The 25,791-nt window shown below is 34.4% G+C and overlaps 1 protein-coding gene across 1 annotated transcript; it reads right to left on the reverse strand.

Moving 5' to 3' along the window:
* Positions 1-16,163: 16,163 nt before the first annotated feature.
* On the reverse strand, positions 16,164-16,334 carry K441DRAFT_568364 (uncharacterized protein; the record flags this gene model as incomplete). The annotated part of the gene is made up of 1 exon (XM_067643826.1): positions 16,164-16,334. A coding segment is annotated over one exon (171 nt), but the record flags the coding sequence as incomplete, so codon positions are not given.
* Positions 16,335-25,791: the final 9,457 nt, after the last annotated feature.

Below are 25,791 nucleotides of genomic sequence, written 5' to 3' on the forward strand. Positions count from 1 at the left end.
GTAATTAGAGGACTAGAGGAGCGAAAGGCGAATCTTAGTACCTACGAACGAAGTTGCAACGCTTAGATTAGTATAAGAAAGGTTTAAACTTAAGGATAAAGATAAGCCGAGAGTTAACCTAAGACACTAAGCATATTATACGTTGGTATAGATCGTATATATAGATAATATATATAATATATATAAAGCACCTAAAGATAGGAACTAAAAATACCTAGTAAGGATATATTAGTTAATAAATAAGGCGAAATACTAAAATGCTAAGTATATGTATAGTTAGCACCTAGTAGAAGTTTAAGAATAAGGGAACTTAATACTTTAGCTAGGAAGATTCCTTATAGAAGAATATCTAAATAGATAATAATAGTAGGAATATCTAAAGAATACTTATCTATAGTATATTGAAGATAAAAAGCAAACTAAGTATTGGCCTAAGTTAGACTAAGTATAAATAGGATTAAGTAGCTAATAGTTAGGGAAAGAAGAGGCCTATAAAACTAGAGGGAACTAGTAATAGAGCCTTAAACCCTTAAAGGAATTTAAGGATAATACCTAAATTTATAAGCTAAGTGGTAAGATTAACAGTTTAAGGTATTAATAGATAGTAGAGTAATAAGGAACTATATCTTACTAGTAGCAGTTAAAAGAATAGGGTTACCATACAGGAAAAAGGAATATTTTTACCTATTAGTAACGATTTTAGGAGATCTAATAGCCTATAAAGGAGGTATTATTAATCTTAAAACAGGACCTATTTAGTTAACTATTAAAGGAAAATAAGTTAAAATGTCTTTTAATATATTACTATTAGGAAATAATAAGGTAGTATTAGGAATGCCTTAGTTATAGGAATATAATCTAAAGATCGATTAGGTTATAGGTTAAGTTAATATTAAGAATACTTAATAACGCAAAATGCGATAATAAGCTAAGATGGTATAGTACTAAGTAGGAGCGACCTATAAAGAAACAGAAAAAGGGCTAAGCTATATACCAAAAAGATACTATAAGTATGGTAAGAAACTATAGTCACCGAAGAGTAAAAAGCTATTAAAGTATATAGTATAGGACTATAGAATAGAATTAGAACTAGGAATAAGTTTAAGGTTTTTTCTAATCTATAAGCTTACCAAAGAAAAAGGTAGAGTATTAAAAGAGTTTATCTAGGAAAACTTACAAAAGGGATACATTAGACTATCGCAATTATTAGCGAGTTATCTAGTACTATTTATACTAAAAAAGAATAGTAAACTAAGGCTATATATCGACTATAGGTAGTTAAATAGCATTACTAGAAAGGATAAGTATCCTTTACCCTTAATTAGCGAAATTTAAGATAGAATAGGCAACGCGCAAATCTTTATAAAGATAAATCTGAGATAGGCGTACCATTAAATCAGAATTAAGGAAGGCGATAAATAAAAGGTAGCCTTTAGGTTAAAGGAAGGACTATATAAACCATTAGTTATATAATTTAGGCTTATAAACGCACTAGTAATATTCTAGAAGCGTATTAACAATATATTAAGAAAATACTTAGATAAATTTATTATAGCATATTTTAATATTATTATTATCTACTTAATAACCAAGGAAGAATATAGAGAACACGTTAAATAGGTCTTAAAGAGACTATAAAAAGAATAGATGCTAGTAGCAATTAAGAAATACAAGTTCTTTACTAAGAAGACCGATTTTATTAAATTTATTATTAAACTAGGCCAACTTAGTATAGATCTAAAAAAGATTAAGCCTATAGTAAATTAATAAGAACCGGAGAACGTTATATAGTTAAGATCGTTTTTAGGGTTTTATAATTACTATAGAAGGTTTATAGCGAAATAGTTAAAGGATATTAAACCATTTACGCGGTTAATAAAGAAAGAAAAACTATAGGTATAGGGAAAGGAATAATAAGAGCTGTTTAAGAGAGTTAAGGAATTATTTACTTAGGAGCTAGTTCTTAAGATCTATTAACTAGGATTAGAGATAGTTATAAAAACGAATGTATTAGACTTTATACTAGGGGCATACTTTATATAAAAATATTAAGACAGATAGCACCTAGTAGTATACTATAGTTAGAAGATAATACTACTAAAGTTAAACTATAACATCTATAATAAGGAGTTATTAGGTATAGTTACAGGACTAAAGAAATAAAGAGTATTCTTATAAGGTATAGAGAAACTATTTATAGTTAAGATGGCTTATAAGAACCTAACGGGATTTTTAATAATAAAGGAACTTAACTAAAGATAGGTTAAATAGGCAGAGATGCTTATAGAATACCATTTTAAGATTTAGTATACTAAAGGAACAGATAATATATAAGTAAATACTTTAAGTTAGAAAGCTAAACTATAAAATAATATAAAGCCATTAGGGGCTTTACTGCGAAAAGATATAGACGGATTAATTAGGTATAATCATCCAAAAATTATAATAACTTAAGAGGAACTAGATAGAGTTTATAAGTTACTAGAAAGCTTTTAGGTATAAAGGATCTTTAAAGCATAACTAGAAGAATAGTTAGAACATTTAGAAAAGGAGATATTATATAAATATTAAGAAGTAAAGTATATCCTAAGAAGTATAGCGGAGCACTTTATAGAAGATTTCTATAAGGGGCTAACTTAAAGACACAATAGAGCTATAGGCTTAGTGTTAAGACTCTAAGAGGAGTATATTATTAATAGAATCTAAAACCTCGCGCAAAAGGTTATAAAGGAATATCTAGATTATAAAAAAAATTAAACTAATAAGGTATAAGCTATATAGAGGGCTATAATCTATTAAAATACCAGAAAGACTATAGGAGGTTATATTATAGGACTTTATTATAAAGTTGCTAAAATTAAAAGATCCTATTACCAGGCAAGATTATAACGCGATCTTAGTAATAGTAGATAAGCTTATAAAGTAGGGATACTTTATAGCGTATATAGAAGAAATATTAGTAGAAAATATCGCTAGAATCTATATTAAGGAAGTATTTGTAAAATATAGAGCACTAAGTAAGATTATATTAGATAGAGATCTAAGATTTATAGTAGTATTTTAGGAGGTATTTTTAGCGGAGTAAGGAGTTAGAGCAATAACTTCCACTACATATTATCTATAGATAGATAGTTAAATAGAAAGATTAAATTAGACACTAAAACAGTATCTAAGGCACTATATTAATTACGTACAAAACAATTAGGTATTATTATTACTAGTTATATAGCTTATATATAATATAACACTATAAGAGGAAATAGATATATTACTATTTAAGGCGAATTATGGATACGAGCTAAGGATATTATTATTACTATATTAAGTAAAAAAGACAAGTAGCATAGCTAAGTAAAGGATAGAGATATTAATAAATCTTTATAAGAACCTTATAAGAATAGCTAAAGTAGTATAGCAGAGAATAAAAAAGTACTACAACGCTAAGAGATCTAAGGGACTAGATCTTAAAGAGGGGGATAAAGTATAGCTACTATATAAAATTTTTAAAAGTTAACAACTAAGTAAGAAGTTAAACTATGTTAGACTAGGACCTTTTCAAATTATATAAATGATTTTACCAATTATATTTAAGTTAAACCTACTAGCTAGAATAAAAATTTACCCTATATAGTATATTGTAATACTAGAGCCAGTATATAGGAATATTAAGCTACTAGTTTATAAAGTAGATACGTATAGAGAATAGGAAGAAGATAAATAGCAAGTTTTAAAGATCGTTAGTTATAAGGATATTAACGATAAAATATAGTATAAGGTTAAGTAGATAGGCTATAATAAGACTACCTAGGAACTACTAGAAAATTTAAAGAACGCTATAGAAAGGTACAGGAGTATTAGAAGAGATTAGGTTAGGCAGTATTAATAAAAAAGGATTAAAAAATAAGTCACTTAAGGGGGACCTAGGAGGAGCAGTTACCAAGCTATTTAGACTTATTTCCTTCGCAGGGGAGTTTATCCTTTCATTACTAAGTTTCTACTCCTTAAAACAAACCTTTTTACGAACCTATTTAAGATATAGAAGATAAGTAGAGGCCAGAAGACGAGTTTTAAGAGCATGCTATTAAGCAGCCGCAGCCTCTTATTCCGCCTCTTACAATTAGTATAACTTATTAAGAGCACTTAAGAGCTTACTATTAAGCTTTGTAGTAGTAGATTAAATATAAAACCCTATAACAAATTACTTAGGGAACTTATAGACTATTAAGAGTTATAGGACGCGTATACTTAGCGTTAGAGATAGAGTAAACATTATAGGACGAATAAATGTTTGCTTTAGTATACTCTAAATAAAAAGAGGGTTACTAAGATAAAGGACTTACTAGCGTAATATAAACTAACCCCTTTTTCGCACAATAAGAACACAGAGACGGCATTATTTTACCTAGAGATAGTATAACGGCAATAGTATAAGCGTGACGGGCTATAGAGGAAAGAGAAGTTACTTTAGGTATAATAAGTAATGATATTAACTAGATTAATTAGACGGATATTATACCTCTAGTAAATAACTTAGAGATATTTAGGATCTTTAAAGATAAAAATAAAGAGGAGGGAAATGGTATTACGGACGCTTTAAGTATAATATTATAACTACTTAAAGAGGAGTTAAAAGAAGCTAGTTAGTTAATATAAACACGGTTTAGAATAAAACTGGTAAAACTATATAATAAGGAATAGTAACTAAGTCATGTAATATAATCTGTATAATCTGTATAATCTATATAATCCGTAATAGAGTAAATAGAGTATACATACCTTATATACAAGGAGGGTTTTTTAGAAGTACGGTTATGTATTTAAAGGACCATAGTCCCTACTTTAGACAGTTCTTTCCTTATAGTAATTCTTAGAATATAATTAGAGTTAATCTATTAGGCAACCACTCCACCAGTTATTATTACGTTGTTAACTTTAATTTGCATTACCTATACACCTAGCCTAATAATGAGCCTATCGTAGTTCCTGCTACAAGGTTCCGTTACAATAAGGGAATAACTTAAGGATATAATAGAGTAATAGGCTTAGTATTAAGACTTTAAAAAAAATAATAGAATCTAGAGTATAGCTAAAAACGTAATAAAAGAATATCTAGATAGCTAAAAAAAAATAAACTAATAAGGTATAAGCTATACGGAGGGCTATAACCTATTAAAATACTAGAGAAACTATAGGAAGTTATATTATAGGACTTTATTATTAAGTTACTAAAGTTAAGAGATCCTATTACTGGATAGGAATATAATATAATTCTAGTAATAGTAGATAAGTTAACTAAATAGGGCTACTTTATAGTATGCATAGAAGAAATCTTAGTAGAAGATATTACTAAAATCTATAATAAAGAAGTATTCATAAGATATAAAGCACTAAGTAAAATTATATTAAATAGGGATCTAAGATTTATAGTAGTATTTTAGGAGGTATTCTTAATGGAATAAAGAGTTAGAGTAGTAACTTTTATTATATATTATCTATAGACGGATAGATAAATAGAAAAACTAAATTAGACGCTAGAATAGTATTTAAGATATTATATTAATTACGCATAAAAAATTAGGTATTATTATTACTAATTATATAGTTTATATATAATATAACACTATAAAAAGGAATAGGTATATTACTATTTAAGGCAAATTATAGATATAAGCTAAGAATATTATTATTACTATAATAAGCGAAGAAAATAAGTAGTATAGCTAAAGAAAAAATAAAGACATTAATAAATCTTTATATAGACCTTATAGAATTAGTAAAAGGAGTATAAGAGAGAATAAAAAAGTACTATAATACTAAGAGATCTAAGGGACTAGATCTTAAGCAGGGGGATAAAGTATAGCTACTATATAAAATTTTTAAGAGTTAATAACTAAGTAAGAAGTTAGACTACGTTAGACTAGGACCTTTTAAAATTATATAAAGAATTTCATTAGTTATATTTAAGCTAAACCTACTAGCTAAAATAAAGATCTACCCTATATAGTATATTATAATACTAAAGCTAGTATATAGAAATATTAAGCTACTAATCTATAAAGCAGATACGTATAGAGAATAAAAAGGGGGCAAATAGTAAGTTTTAAAGATTATAAGTTATAAGGACATTAACAATAAAATATAGTATAAGGTTAAGTAGATAGGCTATAATAAGACTACCTAGGAACTACTATAAAATTTAAAAAATACTATAGAAAAGGTATAGGAGTATTAAAAGAAAACGGGTTAGGCAATATTAAGAAGGAGCTAAAGATAAAGGAATTAGTTAAAGGTAATAGAAGAGCCGGATTACCTAAGGTATCTACCACTAGCGTATAAGCTATTTCCGCCTCTTCTTAATTAAAATCCTTTTCAGTCTCCTTAGTTTTAAGTTTAAATAGACCTTACTCTACTAAGCGCAGCTCCTTTAAGCGCACCTTTTTACGAACCTTTACTAAATGGCTTAAGCGAGCATAAGCATCTAGTTAAGCTTTTAGAGCCTAAAATGCCTTATTAAAAGGACGCTAAACCTTAGTAAGGGCCTTAGCTAGCTTACTCTCTAGTCTTTCGGCCGCTATTAATATATATAACCCTAGAATAGATTAAATAAGGAACTAAATAGTTATAAAGAATAATAAGACGCGTATACTTAGTATTAGAGACGGATTAAACATTATAGGATAACTATATGTTCGCTCACGTACATTTAGTATAGGAAGAAGGTTAGTAACTAGACGGAGCCGTAATTACAATATATACTAACTTCCTCTCCGTATAATAAGAATAGGACGGTATAACTTTACCAAGTAAAAGAATAAATATTACTAGCTGGTTATAATAATTAGACGCAGAGGATCTAATAGGAGGTATTAAAAATAATAAAGGTTATTAAATTAAAAACAGGAATACTATACCTCTGGTAGACAACTTAGAGATAGGAGATATTTTTAAGGATAAAGATAAAGAGGAGGGGGATAGTATTACGGACTTTATATTAGTAGTAGTATAACTACTAAAAATAGATATAAATGGGTGGGTTAAGATAGTATAGGAGGCGCTAGAACCAATTAAGCTATAAGATAAGGGGTAGCTAAGTTATATAGCTAGTTACATTACAAGTTTGGAACGTAGGAACGTAGGAACGTAGAAACGCGACGTACTAATATACTAATGTACTAACGTACTAAACCCTTTACTATGGGAAGGAGTTATATATTTAAAGACACACGGTCTCTATAAATAGTTTCTCTTTCTTAGTAGTAAATCTTAAAAGATAATTAGAGTTAATCTGTTAGGCAACTACTCCACTAGTTATATTTACGTTATTAACTATTCTATACCTATATACCCAGCCCATTAATAAGTCTACCGTAGTATTTCCTATAAGGCTTTATTATATATCCGGTCTATATAGCTACCGTTTTCTAACCCGTTTCTTAGGCTATACTACTATTACCTAGGGCGAGAGTAAATAGGACGTTTAGCTTACTAACCTTATTTTTATTAAACTAGAGAATAAAGGGCCTAAGCTAGATATGCTAACGCTATATATAATTATATTAATAATATAGGGGAAGTAGAACTAGTATAGCAAGGTTAAGTATATAGGCTATATACGGAACGCTAACCCTATCTTCTACCCTTTCTCTATAATATCCTTTTACTTCTTTAACTACTACGGTAAAAACGGTACTAAAGGCTTTCTATCCTTTTAGTAGCTAGAGGACTACTATAACCTATATATTTTCCTTAGCAGTATTAAAATACTATAACGGCCGTTAAGCTATTATATGCAGTTTAAATAGAATAAGAAGATATTCTAGAGAGTAGGGATTTCCTTAAAAGAGAAAACCTATAGCGCCTATAAGCAGAGCGTCCGGTATACTAAGCTTAGTAGCGTTAAGGAGACCTAAATTAAATAGGCTAAACGCTAGAATATAGACGCGATAATAGGAGCCTACCTTAGCTACCTACCCTATACATTTATACGGTTAATTGCTAGCTTCCTAAAAAAAGGGCTACTTTTTTTCCTATATATAAGAGGTGCCGGAAAAAGCCCTTTATTTAAATATATAGCCTAAGACTAATGTTTAGCTAAAATATATAGAGACCTACTACCTAGATAGGGCCAATAATAAGGTTATACAGCTTAACCTTATAGGCTTAAAATTTCTACACCTCTTCTATATACTTAGGGTAATCCTATTATAGGACTTAGTAATCTTATATAAGCAGTTCCCGCTCTACCCCCTATAAAAGGACTCCCTCTTTAGCTGCGAGGAGTACTAAAGGTTTACTATATAAGTAGAAAGCTCGCTAGCTAATATAGTTGCGCTAAATAAGCTAATAATACGGAAATACTGGCCCGCCTATAAGGCTGTAGCTAAGCTAAAATATAAGGCCGCAATCTTAGAGATTAAAGGGGTTTAATTGCATATATATATATAATCTTAGAACGCCTTAGTAAAATAGAAAAATTATTAGTATTATTTATACCTATATCTATATAAATCTAGTAAGGAAAGATAGGCATTTAGATAGGGCTTATAGAGTCCATATATTTACCTTTAGGTAGGCCTACGCCGTCTACTATAACGATTACTATATCCGCGCTACCCGCTTAGCTATTTACTATATCCGCACCACCCACCTAGTTAATACCCGCACTACCCGCCTAGCTATTTACTATATTTATACCCCCCATATAGCTAATATCTACACCGCCCACTTAGCTATTTACTATATCTATACTACCTTTATTAGCGTAGGCGCAAGCAAATACTTAACTACCTCTCCTATTTATTCTTAACCTATAAGCGCCGCTAAGGAAATATAAGATACATTAGGGCGGTAATTTAGTGTTCTAGCTTTAGGTTAAGTAGACTTTAGGGCTAGCAGGTAGGCCGTTAATTAAAGCTCTTAATCGCTACTAGGGGGCGCGCTACTAGGTTAATAGCGAGGCTATATTTTATAGCCGTCGCTATAGGATAATTAAGGATATAAAACGGCGCGTAGAAGATAGTATAGCAAAAGATAAGAGATAGGCTATTAACTAGCTAGAGTAGCTGCGAAGCCAGCGTTTTTTAAATTAGCTTTATAAGAATATCTAACTACTAGCCCTTAGGGTGGGGGGGAGGGAAAGGAAGGGAAAGGCTTTGTATTAAGCAGTATATATATATATATATATATATAATACTATCTTATTATATATAAGATTCAATTTACCGTCCGACCTAGTCCCCCTAATGGGTCCACACAGACTAATTCCTATAGGAAAAACCTCCTTACTGAGAAAAACCCTATTTTTAAGTGTACAAAAAACCCCTAGGGGAGACGTGAGAGGTAATATTCCAGATAACATCCATACTATATTAACGGGAGGAAAAACACTGTTAGGTTGCTGCTTTGAGACTCCCTTTACATAGGAGTGTCTAAATACCTATCTTACTCCATCTGCTATTTGAACCATCTTTGCTATATTTATATATTGCTTATCTAAGTCGTGTGCCTATCCCTAGCTCCTTTTCTAAGTCTCCTGTAAATATCTCCTAATAGATAACACTTGCGTTCCGCCTGGGCCTGCATACTAAAGTCTCTTATCCATTCCTCTATTAAAGGGTTTCTATAACGGGGTATATATAACTTAGTATCACTTTTGCCCTAGGGCCTAAACCCAGGCCCTTGCACCTATTTATAAGGTATAGGAGGACAATCTAGTATTTAATAGGGGGCCTAATCCCTATAACTAGATACCTAGGTTACCGGATAATATTAAAATAGGGGGCCTCTGCTACGCTTAGGGCGCGGATTGCTTATATATATGTATAGATGCTATACGGTGTATGTAGTATTTATAGGAGGGAGGGGGTACGCCGAAGGGATAATACTTGTCGATTTAATGTCCAAATATATACATTAGAGACGTAGTAGCGGTGTTTAAACTTTTTTGCTGAGGCTTACCCCTTAGTGAAAAATCTTTGCACCACCACGACGTCGCTGCGCAGGCGCTGCGCAGCCGTATACGCGTCTCTGCGTTCGCTCTAGTAGTTTATTAACACGATCTAAATAGAACATTAATAGTAGCTGCCAGGTTCCCGGGCTCTACCGCATGGGGGTGCAGAAGTCGCTTTTCTGGAGTTATCTTTTTAACTGGTCTGGCGCCAAGGCCTATAAAAACTCTGCTATTCTAACGGCGTCAAGGGTTAAGTATTTAAAGGCCCCCTCTAGCCACAACGTAACGCTGCTGCATCAGTAACAGACGAGATCCTCTCTCCCAGCTTGACCATGCGGACAAGATGAGACGGAAAGGAACCCCCATAGGACCGTATGGGTCGGATCTCGATTTTAGTGTTCCTTTTTACTATCTTATTATAGGACTACTATAGTAACTAAAATACCTTAATATAGGACTATTATAGTAACCGAGACACCTTAATATAAGACTGCACTGTAGTAATTAAGACGCCTTAATATAGGACTACTGTAGTAACTAAGACTCCTTAATATAAGACTATACTATAGTAACCGAGACACCTTAATATAGGACTATACTTTAGTAACCAAGGCGTCTTAATATAGGACTGTATTACAGTAACTAAGACGCCTTAATGTAGGAGTAGAGCGCGTTTAAGTGTTGTAAATTTAGAGTAACATTACGCGACCGTTTAGAAGTACTGATCTAATATATATTATGTACCCCTTCGCCTAAAATCGCGTGCGAAGGTACTTGGGGGCGGTTACTGCGCGACCTCGTGCGGGGTTCAGGCGCGTTATTAGTAGGGGTAGCTCTAACCTTATATTTACTCGAGTCGTAACTAAGCTAAATTGCCCCCCCCCCCCCCCCCGATATGTGATAGATATGGGTAGTTAGTTAAGTTTTAGTCTAAAATCCACGAAGATTCTATTAAAAATCTAATTTATATTTTATAATAATATATCTATAAGGTATATTGCTAGGGTATATAGTAGGGAGTAGGTAAGCCGAGTATAAGTTATAGGAGAGTTAATAAAAGAGGACAATATGGCAAAGAGTAGGGTAGGGCAATACCCTTATATAGAGACCAACCGATAAAGAGAGGGAAAGGGCTACAAGCCTAAGGAGCTTATAACGTAGCACTATAGCTAACTAGGAAGCGAGCTACCCTACCTAGCGAGCCATATATAGGTGATATTTGATCAATTTATAATAAAATCAACAACGAGCTTATATAGATTCTAAGTAGGCTAAATTAAAGCTTTTATATTACTATTTCGATCGTAATATTACTTGAATTAATTTATCTACCTTTTAGTGGTAATGTAATCCCACATGCCGACTAACTGCATAGGCGGCTACTATATTCCTACGACGTCCCTTTCCAGATCAACAACCTATTAATCTACTTATTTACAGGCTGTGGATCACACCCAAATATATAAGAGAGGTGGGCCTAATTCTAATTATATTTACTAAGGTTTAGAACGGCTCTGCTTAACGTAGCAACGTTAAGCTCTAGTAAAGTCGTTCCTTCCTTATACTCCCTTTAAGTTAACTTTTATGCGGAGGCCTCCTGCTTCTATAGATCTTTAGATTTTAATCAATCAACATCTTCCTAACTAAGGACTCTACCTTATCTTAGGTGCCCTAGACCCTCGTTAAGGAATTCGTCTCTCACTTTATAAATATTATGCAATTCTGTTATAAAATCCTACTAAGGAAGGTACAGTGCGCAAGCGATCTAGCTAATTAGAGCATGTGTAAGGCAACTCCTCTCTAAGGGTCTAAGGGGAAATAGTTACTTTTTGCACCCTTATACCTTATAGTTTTCTTATATTTTTAAAATAAAACTTCCCTACTATAACTTATTTTCCCCTAAGATTAGGTAAGCTACTTTTTAGCTATAATAAAGGGTGGCTTACCTAATCTTAGGGAAAAATAAGTTATAGTAATAAAATGTAATTAAGGTTCTAATATAGTTAGTTAAGTAAATATAGGTTTAAAAACACGTCTTTAAACTTTAAGGCTATACTTCGCCCCCTAATACGTTAGTTAGCTAGTTTAATTAATTAGAATATATTAGTAGGAGAGATTGTAATATAAATGCATCGCAAACTATAGTAATAGCTGCTGGATTAACCCTAATATAGCTATTTAAATTTAATATGCGTTAGAAATGGTATATAAGTTATACTAAACACGCGCCTATAAGCTCTTAAACGCTTTATAAAGGATTTATTAAGTTACGTAGAGCTAAGAATTAGTAAAAAGTTATATAAAGGGGCGGGCCTACTAATTATTTACAAAGCGGCTAAGACACCTAAGATAAACTCTACCCTTACTAAGGAGTTGCCTACTTAACTTCTTATTAATACAAGGGCTTTAATATTTCTTATTTTCTTCCCTTTAGATATAGGAGTCGGTCGCGAAGCCTATTAAAGCTTTAAATGGCTTTTTAAGACGTCATTAAGTTAGAGTCTTAAGTAGGCCGTTAAGTCGCGCGGTTGCTAATTCGTCGATCCAACTATATAAAGATTTAATTTCCTTTATAGTTCCTAGCGTCTTTAGAGTACGTAAAGTAGTAAGTATATTTAATTCCCCTATATCCTAGCTTTTAAAAGGCTCTATATAGTATAGCTAATAGGCAGTATCGCTAGCAGCTAGTTAGCGTATAGGTCTCCCCCTTCGCTCCTCCGTCGTCGTCGCTAGGACGCCCCTGGCTATATAGCCCCTACGGACACGTCACCAGACGCCAAATACCAGACACATCACAACCTCTACTACAACCAGTCTACAGCCATTACGCTGCAGACGACCTCCACCACAACCTGTCTACAGCCATCAAGCTGCAGACGACCTCCGCAACCTGTCTACAGCCATCAAGCTGCAGACGACCTCCGCAACCTGTCTACAGCCGTCAAGCTGCAGACGACCTTCGCAACCTGTCTACAGCCATTAAGCTGCAGACCGACCTCTACCACAACCTGTCTACAGCCATCAAGCGGCAGACGACCTCTACCACAACCTGTCTACAGCCATCAAGCGGCAGACGACCTCTACCACAACCTGTCTACAGCATCAAGCTGCAGACGACCTCCTACCACAACCTGTCTACAGCCATCAAGCGGCAGACGACCTCTACCACAACCTGTCTACAGCCATCAAGCTGCAGACGACCTCTACCACAACCTGTCTACAGCCATCGGGCTGCAGACGACCTTCGCAACCTGTCTACAGCCATCGGGCTGTAGTCGACCTTCGCAACCTGTCTACAGCCATCAGGCTGCAGTCGACCTTCGCAACCTGTCTACAGCCATTAAGCTGCAGACGACCTTCGCAACCTGTCTACAGCCATCAGGCTGCAGACGACCTCTACCATCTACAGCCATCGCGCTGCAGACGACCTCCACAACCTGTCTACAGCCATCACGCTGCAGACGACCTCTCCACAACCTGTCTACGGCCATCGCGCTGCAGACGACCTCTACCACAACCGCCACCACCGCCACAACATACCATACAATACCGCACTATAGGCGTACCGCAGATGCGCAGATAGGGGTGGCTATAGTGGGGGAGGGGAAGGGGCCGGCCCGTGTTACTTTAGCACGTTAAATCTAAGGTGTATAGGCGAATTGGTGTTTATACCCTATACAAGACAACTTCGTGAAAATTTTCCTATGGGAGTGGGTTTACGTAACGAGGTTCGCCCTTATAAAATACCATTAGTAGGTTATTTTTGGGGAGAGTACCTATTAATTACTAATTCCCTAACCATTTCTTTAGCAAGGAGAAGAGATAGGGTACAGGATAAAAAGTCGCTTTAGGTAATTGGTAGCTGCTTCCAAGCTAGCAAGCTATTGTAACGCCTCTTATTCTTAAGTGCAAAACTATTTAATAAAAATCTTTCTTTTAGAGCGCTTTTTCTACTCTAGGAATGGCAGAATACGGCAGAAATAGATAAAAGAGCCAGGATTTCCTTAGTGCGATTTTCTTGGCATAAACTAGACCATAGTAAGCAAGATATCAGGACAAAACACCAATAGGCTAGGAGCTCCCCCTAGTATTTAAAACGGGCCAGAGTGTCCACTTAGCTACTAGTACATGTTAAGCTGCCTAGGAAGGATTCATGTATATAGAACTATAGCGCCATAGCCTAGAGGCTGCATGCGCAGTATTATACGTAGTATAATACAACGGATATAAAAATAAAAAATAAAAAAAAAGTTAGCGTATATAGTTATAATAGTCTTATCTTAGGTGCCTTAGCCGCTTTATAGATAATTAGTAGGCCTACCCCTTTATATAACTTCCTATTAATTCTTAGCTCTATATAACCTAATAAAATCCTCTATATAGCGTTTAAGAGATTATAGGCGTGTGCTTACTATAAGCTAGCCCACTTTTTTAACATATATTATTTTTAAGCAGCTATAATAGGGCCAATTTAGCAGCTATAGCTATAGTTATTAATGCACTTAAATTACAACCTCTTCTTCTTATATATTCTAATTAATTTAATTAGCTAGCCTATATATTAGGGGTTAATATATAGCCTTAAAGTTTATTTTTTTTAAACTAGGCTAATCTAACTAGCTATATTAGAACCTTAATTATATCCCACTACTATAACTTCTTTTTTACCTAATCTTAGAGAAAAATAAGTTATAATAGGGAAGTTCTATCTTAAAAGTATAAGGAAACTATAAGGTATAAGGGTATAAAACGCGCCTATTTTCTCTTAAACCCTTAAAGAGGAATTACCTTACATATACTCTAAATGGCTAGATTGCTTACATACGGCACCTTCCTTAGCAAATTTTTATAATAGAATTGTATAATATTTATAAAGTAAGAGGTAATTCCTTAACGAGGGTCTAAGGCACCTAAGATAATAATAGTTAATTAGTAGTAAGACTGCAGCGAGCTAACAGCTCGCTGCATAGGTGGTAAGAAAGGATTAATTTAGTAGTATTTTAAAGCTTTTAGTAAAGATTAAGGATCTAAGATCTTCGGCTAAAATCCGGGCGGGAAACCCCTGGGATATTTATATAAAATAGTATAGTTTTCTCTAAATTCCCTGTCGCGTCTATAAACGCGTTCGCCTACTAATATCAACCTTTTTATTACTACGGAAAATGCAACACACTTTACGCTTATAAAAGTAAATTAAGTTTACTGCTAAACTTAATTACTACTATAAGGTAGGCCTTAAGCTAGTTAAGATCCGTAATAAAAATAGTAGTAAAGTAAGCAACGTCATTCCAGATCTTCTTAACTAGTAGCTTACCACTAGTTAAATCCTTTATCTAACTCTCGCCAAGATCGCTTTAGATCTATTCTCTATACTAGCAATAAGCTCTATATATAAGCGAGCTTTTAGTTAAGCTAAGAAGATCGTTATTAATAAGCGCAATAGGCTTTTAGCCGATACAGTTAAAGCAGACTAATATTAGAAATAGTGGCTACCTAAAGGCCCTCTACTAAGCAGCTTAATTAACTGTATTAACTCTAACGGAGCCCTAATTACGCCCTGGTTAATAAATTTAAATACTAATCTTACTAGCTATAGGCCAGATATAGTAGTAGAAACACTAAATAAGAGAGGTATGTTTACTAAAGCTCTCTACCTAACAGAATCTAACTTTAAAATAAAGCTTATAGAGCCCACTTAACTACCTAACCCAAATTCTTACTATTAACGTCACTACTAACTTCTTTAAAGCCTGCGTGGCGTGGCGACTAAATCTAACAATGTCCGAACACTATATAAGGTTAATTAGAGTAGATTTAAGATCGGGTAACGTCAATATTTGTACATATAGAGGTGCTGTTAAAAATCTAAGATTTGGCTCTATGACTCTATTAAATCTATATAAATTACTTAATTTAGAAAGCGCGCTAACAGCGGTATAGTTAGCGTATAGATATACCCAGCAAGTAGACAGCGAGCGATTTAATTAGTACAGTCAGTCAGCGAAGCTCGCTAGACGCTAACTGTTAGCCACACTGGCTCTATATAGGTAAAAGTCTTTAAGACAGCAGTAGGATTATAAGGTAGAAGGCCTATAGCTTTCCAGGCGCTGCAGATCGTATCGTAGGTAAATGCCTGTATGCGCGCCTTTAGGTAGAGCTTTAAAAAATATTCCTTATTGACGCTTAAGTGGCCATATCGACAGAGGCCATCTTCTTATTTCCTATAGTAGTGAGAAAGTGGCCCAAAACAACTTACATTTAGTGGTTGAAGCTTATAAGTCAAATAAGGTAGTAGGGTTACTAGGATAATCTTATACGCAAGCACATACTTAACAAATTGCCAGGTAAAGTGGCTCGAATAATTATCTATTAAAAGTAGGCAATATTACTATATTTTACCGTTAGAATCTTTTATAAGGTGTCTTATATATTTATTATAATATTTAATATAATATAGACCTAAGGAGTTATCCGTTTACCTACTAGCAGTGTGGTCAATAATAAAGCAATAATAAATGATAAAATTATCATAATTGATCATTATTGATTGAAATAATTATAATAAAATCTATATTACGTTATCTAGGCAATACACTGGCCTAATCTAGTGTTATTCCGTTAGGATTGATAATTGATAATTATTAATTGGTAGTAGGTCCGTGTATAGGTAGTGCACGGTTCGTGTAGGTGTTAACACTAGCCACTTCCCCCCTTTAAGACCCCACTTCGATACCAACTCTTTAAGCACTCTGTTTTTTCAACCGTCTCTACTCTAAGCTTTATTCTTTCCCATGATATTATACAACGCCTACCAGAAAAAACTCTCTTAGGGTCATCGCTTATTGTAGGAATTGATAGAACTTCGAATGCAAATGCTAAAAGCCGTGGCCAACGCTTTTGTTGCTGCTCCTGCGCCTACCACTGAATTGCAGAAACCTTAGGGTTATACGGCTCTCCAGAACAGTAATCCTCGTACTTGTCCTGGCTTGCTGGACGGGTATACTTATTATCGATATCCCGCTTGATACGATTAAATAAGTTAAGCTGTTCTTCCTGTGTCTTAGATTTAGGCTCCTTCTCGTATAATACAGAAACTGCATGCTTATCTCGGTACTTCTCCTAAAGGTTCTTAACCCTTAACAAGGCGTCCTTCTGCCACTTCTCTAGCCAATATCTCTTAATATAATTCGTACGACGCTTAGGGTAAAGAATAAGAGCAGTTGTATAAAGAGGCGACCTATTAGTTTCTGTGTAGTACTTATTAAACTTTACCTAGTAATAATTGATTCTAGAAACAAAGGCCTTATTAGCACGATGTAGTTTCTATTATAGCGTTAGTTTTTGCAAGTAAGAAATGCGGATAGATGTACAAGAGCCCTGTCTATATGCTTAATAAGAATATCTATTATAGGAAGCACTTGGTTAAGCGTTGCATTATTACCTTATAATTTCTAAGTTGCTTTCTTAAAGGGTGTAAGGAACTCTAATATTATGCGAAGTAGTTACTAGTCTTGTGGAGTAAGACTGTCCTTTAGGAGCGTTAATAAGTTTTCCTCCATATACTTGTTAACCGCACTCCTATACTAAAGCGCTATAATAAGCATATAAAACCAGCTGTTTTATTGCGTACGGTTATTAAGTAGAATCCTTCTCCCCGTATAGCTTACGAACAGTTTCGTACGTGCAGCTAAGGAGCGTATGTGGATGATAATATTATAAAGCTTGCCAAGTATACCCATACGCTAAAATACGTCTTGCTTATCCTTCTTTTCCTTTTCACTAAGTTCCTCCCCGCTCTTCTTATCCTTTTCGTATGACTTAATCTGCTTAACGTCAATAACATCTTTAAATAAGAATGCTTGGACAGTAAGATTAATAATATAGCCTTGGCAACGGATCCGCTATTGCGTGGGATCCCATTTAATATATTTATCTTTAAGGAGACACTGACTAATTGTACGGTAGAGAGTGTTATTTATACCGGAGTTATCGGCAATAATAGCTCTAAGCTTTCGTATAATTCTAAAGTTCTTTAGAACTAGAAGTAGAGCATCCTATTAGTCTGCCCTACTATGACTAGCTACTGTGCAAAAAGCAAGAAGAGCCTTTATTTACTCCTTTTAGTTATTAATAAAGTAAGCATAGATCGCAAGAAGAAGGTAGTTATTTAGTAAGGTCCAGATATTAACAGTAAGATAAATGTTTGTTAACGCAGACTGGAGCTTTTTCCGTACGATATCCATTTATAATTAGAATAAATTATTGATTATTTTAGCAACAGTTGCATAAGATGCTAGGATATAGCTTCTTGATTCCGGATTTAGGGCCTGATAGAGTACATAGAGTTCTAGCCACTTAACCGCCCGGAAAGGAAGATTATGTATAATAATTAAGTTAAGAAGAGCCTACTTAATAACGTCCTTATTAAGAATCTTCTTTAGTACATAGGAATTAAACTTAGTTATATTACTCTGGGCAGAAGCTTCGTCGTAGAGTTACTTTAATTTCTCGTATGCTGCGACTTTGGTACTACTATCGCTTACTTCCATAATAATTTAATGCCTCAACTTTAGGTAATTCCGGAGATTAGTAGTTAATAATCCGCCGTACGAGCATTTAGAGCAGTAGATAAGCTTCCGGCCATTTCTATCGCGCTCTAGCTCATTGGCGTTCGGTTTATAGGAGTATTCATAAACTGCGGACCTTGTATTCCTCTCTCGTTGTGTGCTAAAGTCCTTAATTAAGTCAAGAGTATTAGTAAGAAGAGAGGAATTAGCTTCTGAAGCCATAATTGTATATAATATACAAAGAAACCAAGAGATTTAATATTTTTCTCTATAGTGGGGTGTGCCAAGATATTATCAAAATTATTGAAATAAGCGAGTGATAAGCGATAAATGATTATCGATTGATCTTATCGCGATAAGATTTATTACTGACCACACTGCCTACTAAAGGAGGTAGTATATATATATTTACAAAGGCCCTTATTTTACTTACTAATTTAATACTATTCTTCTAGGTAGGCTTGCGCCTTTTAAATTAAGAAGGTAGGTAGTAAAGAGCTATTAGCGTAAATCCTTTTAATAATATATACTGACTTATAAGAGCCTAGCTGTATAACTATTAAACGGACGATTAGGAATAAGAACTCTGTCTATTAATAAGGGCTCTAGAAGCTCTTTATATATATTAGGTAGGCCTAAATAACTAAGTTAAAATAGGTAATAGAAAATAGGTAATGAGATATTTAATAAAACATTTAGTTATAAGTTAAGAGATAACTAAGATATAGTTCGTATAGATAATCTAGGTCGTTAGATAGTATTATAATAGTAGTAAAAAACTCCAATTTAGGTTAATATACCCCCCTAGCTACATAGGGCCCTCTAGGCTGCTATAGAAATTCTAAAAAGTTATAATACTAATTTGGTGTTAAGTTAAGGAAAATCCTCTATATACTTACTCTATCCAAATATTATTTAAATTAAATTAATTAGATCCTTTATATTAATAAGGTTTAATTACTAAATAAACGCCTTATGCTTTTAATAAGGCAGAGCCTTTATTAAGCCGTCTGCTATTATATCCTCAGTAGGAACCTATTTAATATTAATCTTTTCTTTATAAACTTTCTAGCGGAGCTAGTAGTAATAAATATTAACGTATTAGAGCTTAGTATTAAGCTTAACGTCGCTTTTAGTAAGTAGTTGAATTATCTATATATTATTATAATAGATTACTTACTTCTTATTAGTATTAAATCCGACTTCTTTAAAGAATCGCTGCCACTAAATTAACTTGGTAGCCGTATGTAACAGGGCTAGAAGCTCTACTTTAGTGCTTAACTTTATTACTAATCTTTGCTTAGTTAATTGCTAGTTAATTAATCCTCTAAACAAGGTAAACAGATAGCCTTCTATACTCTTTTTACTAACTAGATTATCTCTAAAAAATATTGTCGGAATATATAGACAGAGGTTATGTGGTTACGTGTCTTTAATTAGTCATCCTTATAGTGACTAATCAGCCCCCTACTTAGGCACTGCGATCCTTATAATCCTCTGCTTTCTGTACCTATTAGACAAAAATTAATTTATTAGTTAATAGGCCAATTAAGTGCACTTAGGTGATACTGACATTAATCAATAGTTAACCTCACCGGTTGGCTATAGAGCAATAAGGTTCACTGCCGCCCCAGCAGCTTTGTTCGATCGCAAGCAGCAATCCAGTACCTAGCAGCAAAACCAGCACCCAGCAGCTCCGGCAGCATCCAACCCCAGCCAGCTTAGAATATTTATCAAATACGCAACGCACAAGACATTCTACAGCACGCAAATCAACCCCTAGTACGACCTCTTCACTGAGTGCCGTACCCCCAGCTCAACAGCACCAAACGTCCAACAGCCCTCGGGCAGTACCTCAGCAGCTACCTCAGCAGCTACCCCAGCAGTACTACGGCAGCGCTCTAGCCGTACACAGCACACCAGCTTTTACAGCACCCAACATCCAACTACCCAACTGCTTTACGCAGTACCCCAGCGCAGCTACGCAACTCAGCAGCAAACCATTACCCAGTACGCGTCATAGCATACAAACCAATACCCAACAGCCTCGTGCAGTACACCAGCGTTACAGCAACCCAGCAGCGTCAGCAGCAAACTATTATCCAGCAGCGTCAGCAGCAAACCATCATCTAGCAGCGCCAGCAGCATCCCACAACCCAGCAGCATTAGCAGCACCCCCTATAACCCCGACACCGTCTGCTTCCTTGCAGATCTGCCACGTCGAATACCACGTCCAACAGCGCGCCTATAACGCCAGCGCGCTCCCTATCCTCGAATACTACCCTCTATAAGCACGTTTGGGGATGTCGTCGTCCAAAGGATCAAGCTTCGTTAGGATAGAGGTCTACCGACTAAACGATTGTGCCATTACGCCTGCAATCCACCTGACGCTAGCACCGTACTGCCACATACCATCGACAAACTGATAGCGCCGCTATGCCTGCTATTACGATACTAATCGCGCCGATACGCCTGCGATCTACCGACCGAATGATCGTGCCTATACGCCTACGATCAACCGACCGACTGATAGACAAGCTCTATGCTTGACCACTATCACTACCGCCGCTGATACCGTACTACCACCCGAACAGACCTTTACTGCTTCTACCTCCAGCTAAACCGACACCTTGCTACCTTGCTGCCTTGCTGCCTTCCTGCAGCACTACAAGCATAAAGAAAGAACTGCCAGTGTCGGAATATATGGACAGAGGTTATGTGGTTACGTGTCTTTGATTAGTCATCCTTATGGTGACTAATCAGCCCCCTACTTAGGCACTGCGATCCTTACGATCCTCTGCTTTCTGTACCTATTAGACAAGAATCAATTCATCAGTTAATAGGCCAATCAAGTACACTTGGGTGATACCGATAAATATATTACTTGCCCTTATAAAGATCTAGTTTATTATATTCTCCTTTAAGTACTTAATTGTTATTACGGAAGTGGGCATAAGCTAGAATACAATGTACTAAACGGGGTAGTAATTAAAGAAGGCTACGTACGCGTAACTATGCGTGGTTAATATAAAGACATTTAGATGCAGAAATAGAATAGGTTAGGTATGGGTATAAATAGGGGTTGTAGAGGAACGTGCGTAGGTGTCTTGGGGCGAACGTGAGCACGGGTTAAGAATGTCAAAACGCGTAGAGACGTGAGAACGTGTGAGTCCCGTGACAATTGTAAGAGTTTTAGTTTAATTAAGGTAGGTAATTACCCTTATAGTAGCTACGTCGTAAATTAGTAACAGATTTTATAAGAATTTTAATAGCTTGCTTGCTATTCTTACTATATTTAAATAAATAATATTAGCTATATAGAGTATAGATCCGACTTTCCTTTAATAGGTATAGGTGTCCTACTTAAAGGCTTACTCTAGATTAGGCTTAAGTTCCTTAATGCCCATTAATATATATATCTTGCGATAGTCTTTAACTTTAAAGCTTATTATAATTTTATTAATATAGGAGTCCTAGCTAAGCTAGGGCTTCCTATTCTTTTTGTTATAGATAATTTAAATTCTTAAGAACTAAGTAAGGTTACCTAGGTCCTTTATCTTGTACTTTCTTATAAGGTGCTCCTTAAAGGTTTAGAGTATAAGTAGGTCTTTCTTTCTATAGGCAGCTGTAATATTATTAATATAGAAGAAGACTATTAGCTAATCGTTTTAATATAGGTAAGGCTCCTCCGCTACTAGCTTTAAGCCTTCCTTTTTTAGTATTATTATTAAGTTACCGTGCTATAGCAGAGGTAATCGCCTTAATCCGTGGAGCGCTCTCTAAAGTAGTAGGCACTTACCTTTAATTAAAAATCTATCTAGACATTTAATGTATATAACCTTATCAATTACGCTATTTATAAATGCATTAATAGCGTTACCTTGCTAGCAGTCTAGGTTAAATACTACAACTATTGCTATTAAAGCTCTAAACGATCTTCCTGCTAAATTTGCAATATAGGTATCCTTATAAACTAACTCTTATAGATTACCTTATATATTAATATTAGTTTTATAGGTAAATACCTAAATAATAGGTACAGTTTTAATATGGATTGTCTTATTAACAACTTAAAACGTTCCTTAATTTTAAAGGTCTATGTACTTTTTCTAAGCAGTAGCCGCGAACTCTTCCTTATATTAATGTCCTTAAAGCTCCTTCTAATTTCTAGGCGGCGGTAGGAGCTAATCGCGGTATAGCTTTTTATAAAATGTAAGCCCTATATTAAAGGCTAATCTTTAAGCTAGAAGGCTCTAGTTGGTAATGTTAGCAAGAAAGCCTATATAGATCTTTAATCGTCCTTTAAGTCTCTTTCCCTCAACTATATTTTACTCTCTTATATTACCATTAATCTTCTTCTTTAGCTTAGCTTTATTAGTTGGAACTATAATATAGTACGGCTTCTTTGCTGAGGTATTTAAGGATAGTAGTAAAGGCTCCGGTAAGTTAGGTTCTAGTATTTTATTTAGGGTAGGAAGCCCTAAAGCTAAGTTATCTTTAGAGCTTAAATCTTATTACTTGCTATTTTTAATATTAGGCTCTTCCTAATTTCCACTAGAATCCATCTATTGTCTTTCTTTGGTGTTAACTCGAATCTTATTTTAAGTCTTATTGCTTTTATTAGATAACGATTCCAATTTATCTTAGAGATCCTATATTTAACGGATATTAATTATTTCCAATATTTAGTTAGTTTTAACTCGGAGTATATTTATAAGATTTGGCTGTAAGTTATTATAGAGTAACTGCTTATTAAACTTTATGTCTCTTATTCTAATAACTTTCTTTTAGCTAGAAATATAGATTTGGAATATATTTGCCGAATTATATCCTACTAAATATCCTATATAGGCCCTTAGCGCAAACTTGTTTAGGCGTAGAATATTATACTTAAAAGGGTAGGCCCTATAGCTATAGACTCGTAGGTGGCCTATATTTAGTTTTAGTGGTAATATACCTATAGCTAACTAGATTTTTTTAAAAGGTATCTACTACCTAAGTCCTCTGCTAGGCGTTTAATTAAGTAAATAGGTAGCTGTTTTATAGACTTTAGGATATAGCTCCTCTGATAAATGGGCTTTAATTCTTATATACTAAGCCTTTTATATAATTACCCCCCTAGATTATTCCGCTGGACCGTTCTATAATTAAGTATTAGGTACTATTTTTTAAGAGTAATTTTTTATTTAGTTACCTATTCCTTAAATTCGCCTATAAGAGACGTCTCTTTATCTATATAAATAATGGCTACCTTAAAGCCGTATTATTATTTAATAATATTATAATAATTAATAATAATTTAGGTAAGGGACGACTTTTTAGCCATTATCTCTACCTTATTTATTCGCGTTACGTTATTAAGGAAGTATACCGCGTACTTATTACTATTAAATACGACTATTCTGGGTATTAAATTAAGGTAAATTCTATAGAAAGAAACCGTTAACCAAGTTAAAGGTCTTCTAAATATTACCTTATAAGCTTTACTTACTCTATATAATTTATATTCTACTATTATTAGGCCTTTTAAAATCGCGCCCGTTACTAACTAAGGTAGTTACTTAATCGCTTTTTTTCCTATATGGCCTAATCGCTAGTACTATATATAGCCTTCTGCCTAATTTAGTAGAGGCTTTAATAAATGCTTTATTGGCTTTAATTAAGTCGCAAATAAAGCCTCTGGTAAGTCTTTTTTTAGCTTATTATATTTAATCGTGTTCTAACTATAGTGGCGGCTATAGTAGGNATATGTCTCGTTATAGCTATAGAAGAAAGGGTTCTCTTTATTGTTCTAGTAGGCCCCCTTATTATTAAGTTTATTAAAACATACTAAGTTAGTATAGAAGCCTAGTATAAAGGCTGCTTCTAAGAGCTATATCTATCTCTTCCCTTTAGGGTAGTTAATTATAACTATAGCTGTTGGGAATAAAGGCAAGTGGTCACTATATAAGGCATATTGCCACCACGTATGGTAAGTTGCCGTTACGTACGGCAAGTTGCCGTCACGTGCCGCCGCGGCACTAGCGTGGTGAGGAACCTTAAGTTCCTCACCCCTTTCTTTAAGAAACAATTAAGAAGAACAATTATCATACTATCTACGAACCGTAGCTACGTAATATCCCCTTATATAACCAACACTAATTAGTAGTTAACTTCACTGTTATACTATAGAGCAGCTAGGTATTCCACTAAGAAGAGATAAGCCACTGTACCAGTACTACTCGTGCTAAAGGAAGCTGTCTTTTAAGGTTAGAACTAGTCCTAAACCTTAAATAGAACTCTTCCATAAATCTAAGGATCTAAAGGCCAGAACTGGTCCTAAGCCTTTCTAAGATTACGGATTCTTGCGTTTATTACGCAGAACAATACGCTTTACGAGTCTTCGCGATTTAAGGCCAGAACTGGTCCTAAGCCCTATAATCGCAAATATACGTCACGAACGCGTACTAAACGACAAATATATATTACAAACGCATACCAAACGACAATCCCTACACTAATAACACTTCCCTCCCTCTAAAAACATGGCTACGCCTACTTTAAACGACTAGGAAGACTCCTTACTACTAGGGGTAGCTTTATACGCGAAACTTATTAATAAAAATTGGGACGAATTTACCTTTAATATAACAACTTATACCGTAAAATAAGTTAATAGCTTTCTTCTACACCATATTATATTTTACTAAAGTAGACACTACGCCGATATACAGCTGTAGGAATATTTTAGGGAGGATTTTATAGGATGGACCACTAATACCTAGGCACTTAGCAATATTAATATTGTTTAGGATTTTTAAGACTTCCTCTATAGGAACGGGGTATACGTTGCTAAAAATAGTAACCTAATTGCTAGTAATATTTAGACCGTTATTACTAGTATAGAAGAACTAGTATAGACGGAAGCTAAGATTATACGTTAACTATAGAAACCTAAAATTAACCTATATTCTTTAAAAGGCAACTTTAATTTAGAATAAAACCCCTAGAACGCTACTCTCCTACCTAGAGGTACTCTCCCACCTAGAGGTACTTGTCCTCTACCTCTACTACCTCTAGCTTCTCTACTCTAGCTAACCGGTAACCCTTTACTATAAGAAGTTACGAATCTAATAAAGGTATATTTGGATAAAGAGAAGAAGTTTAAAGGAGAATTATATAACATACTTAGAGCAAAACTATAGGTCTTCTATAACTGTTGCAACAAGGTTAGAATTTAATACCACTAGTACTACTACGCTTTCTCCATTATGTTAAAGGGATGGGTAGCAATAT

This window comes from Cenococcum geophilum (assembly GCF_001692895.1).
Source record: "Cenococcum geophilum 1.58 unplaced genomic scaffold K441scaffold_29, whole genome shotgun sequence".
Lineage (NCBI taxonomy): Eukaryota > Fungi > Ascomycota > Dothideomycetes > Gloniales > Gloniaceae > Cenococcum > Cenococcum geophilum.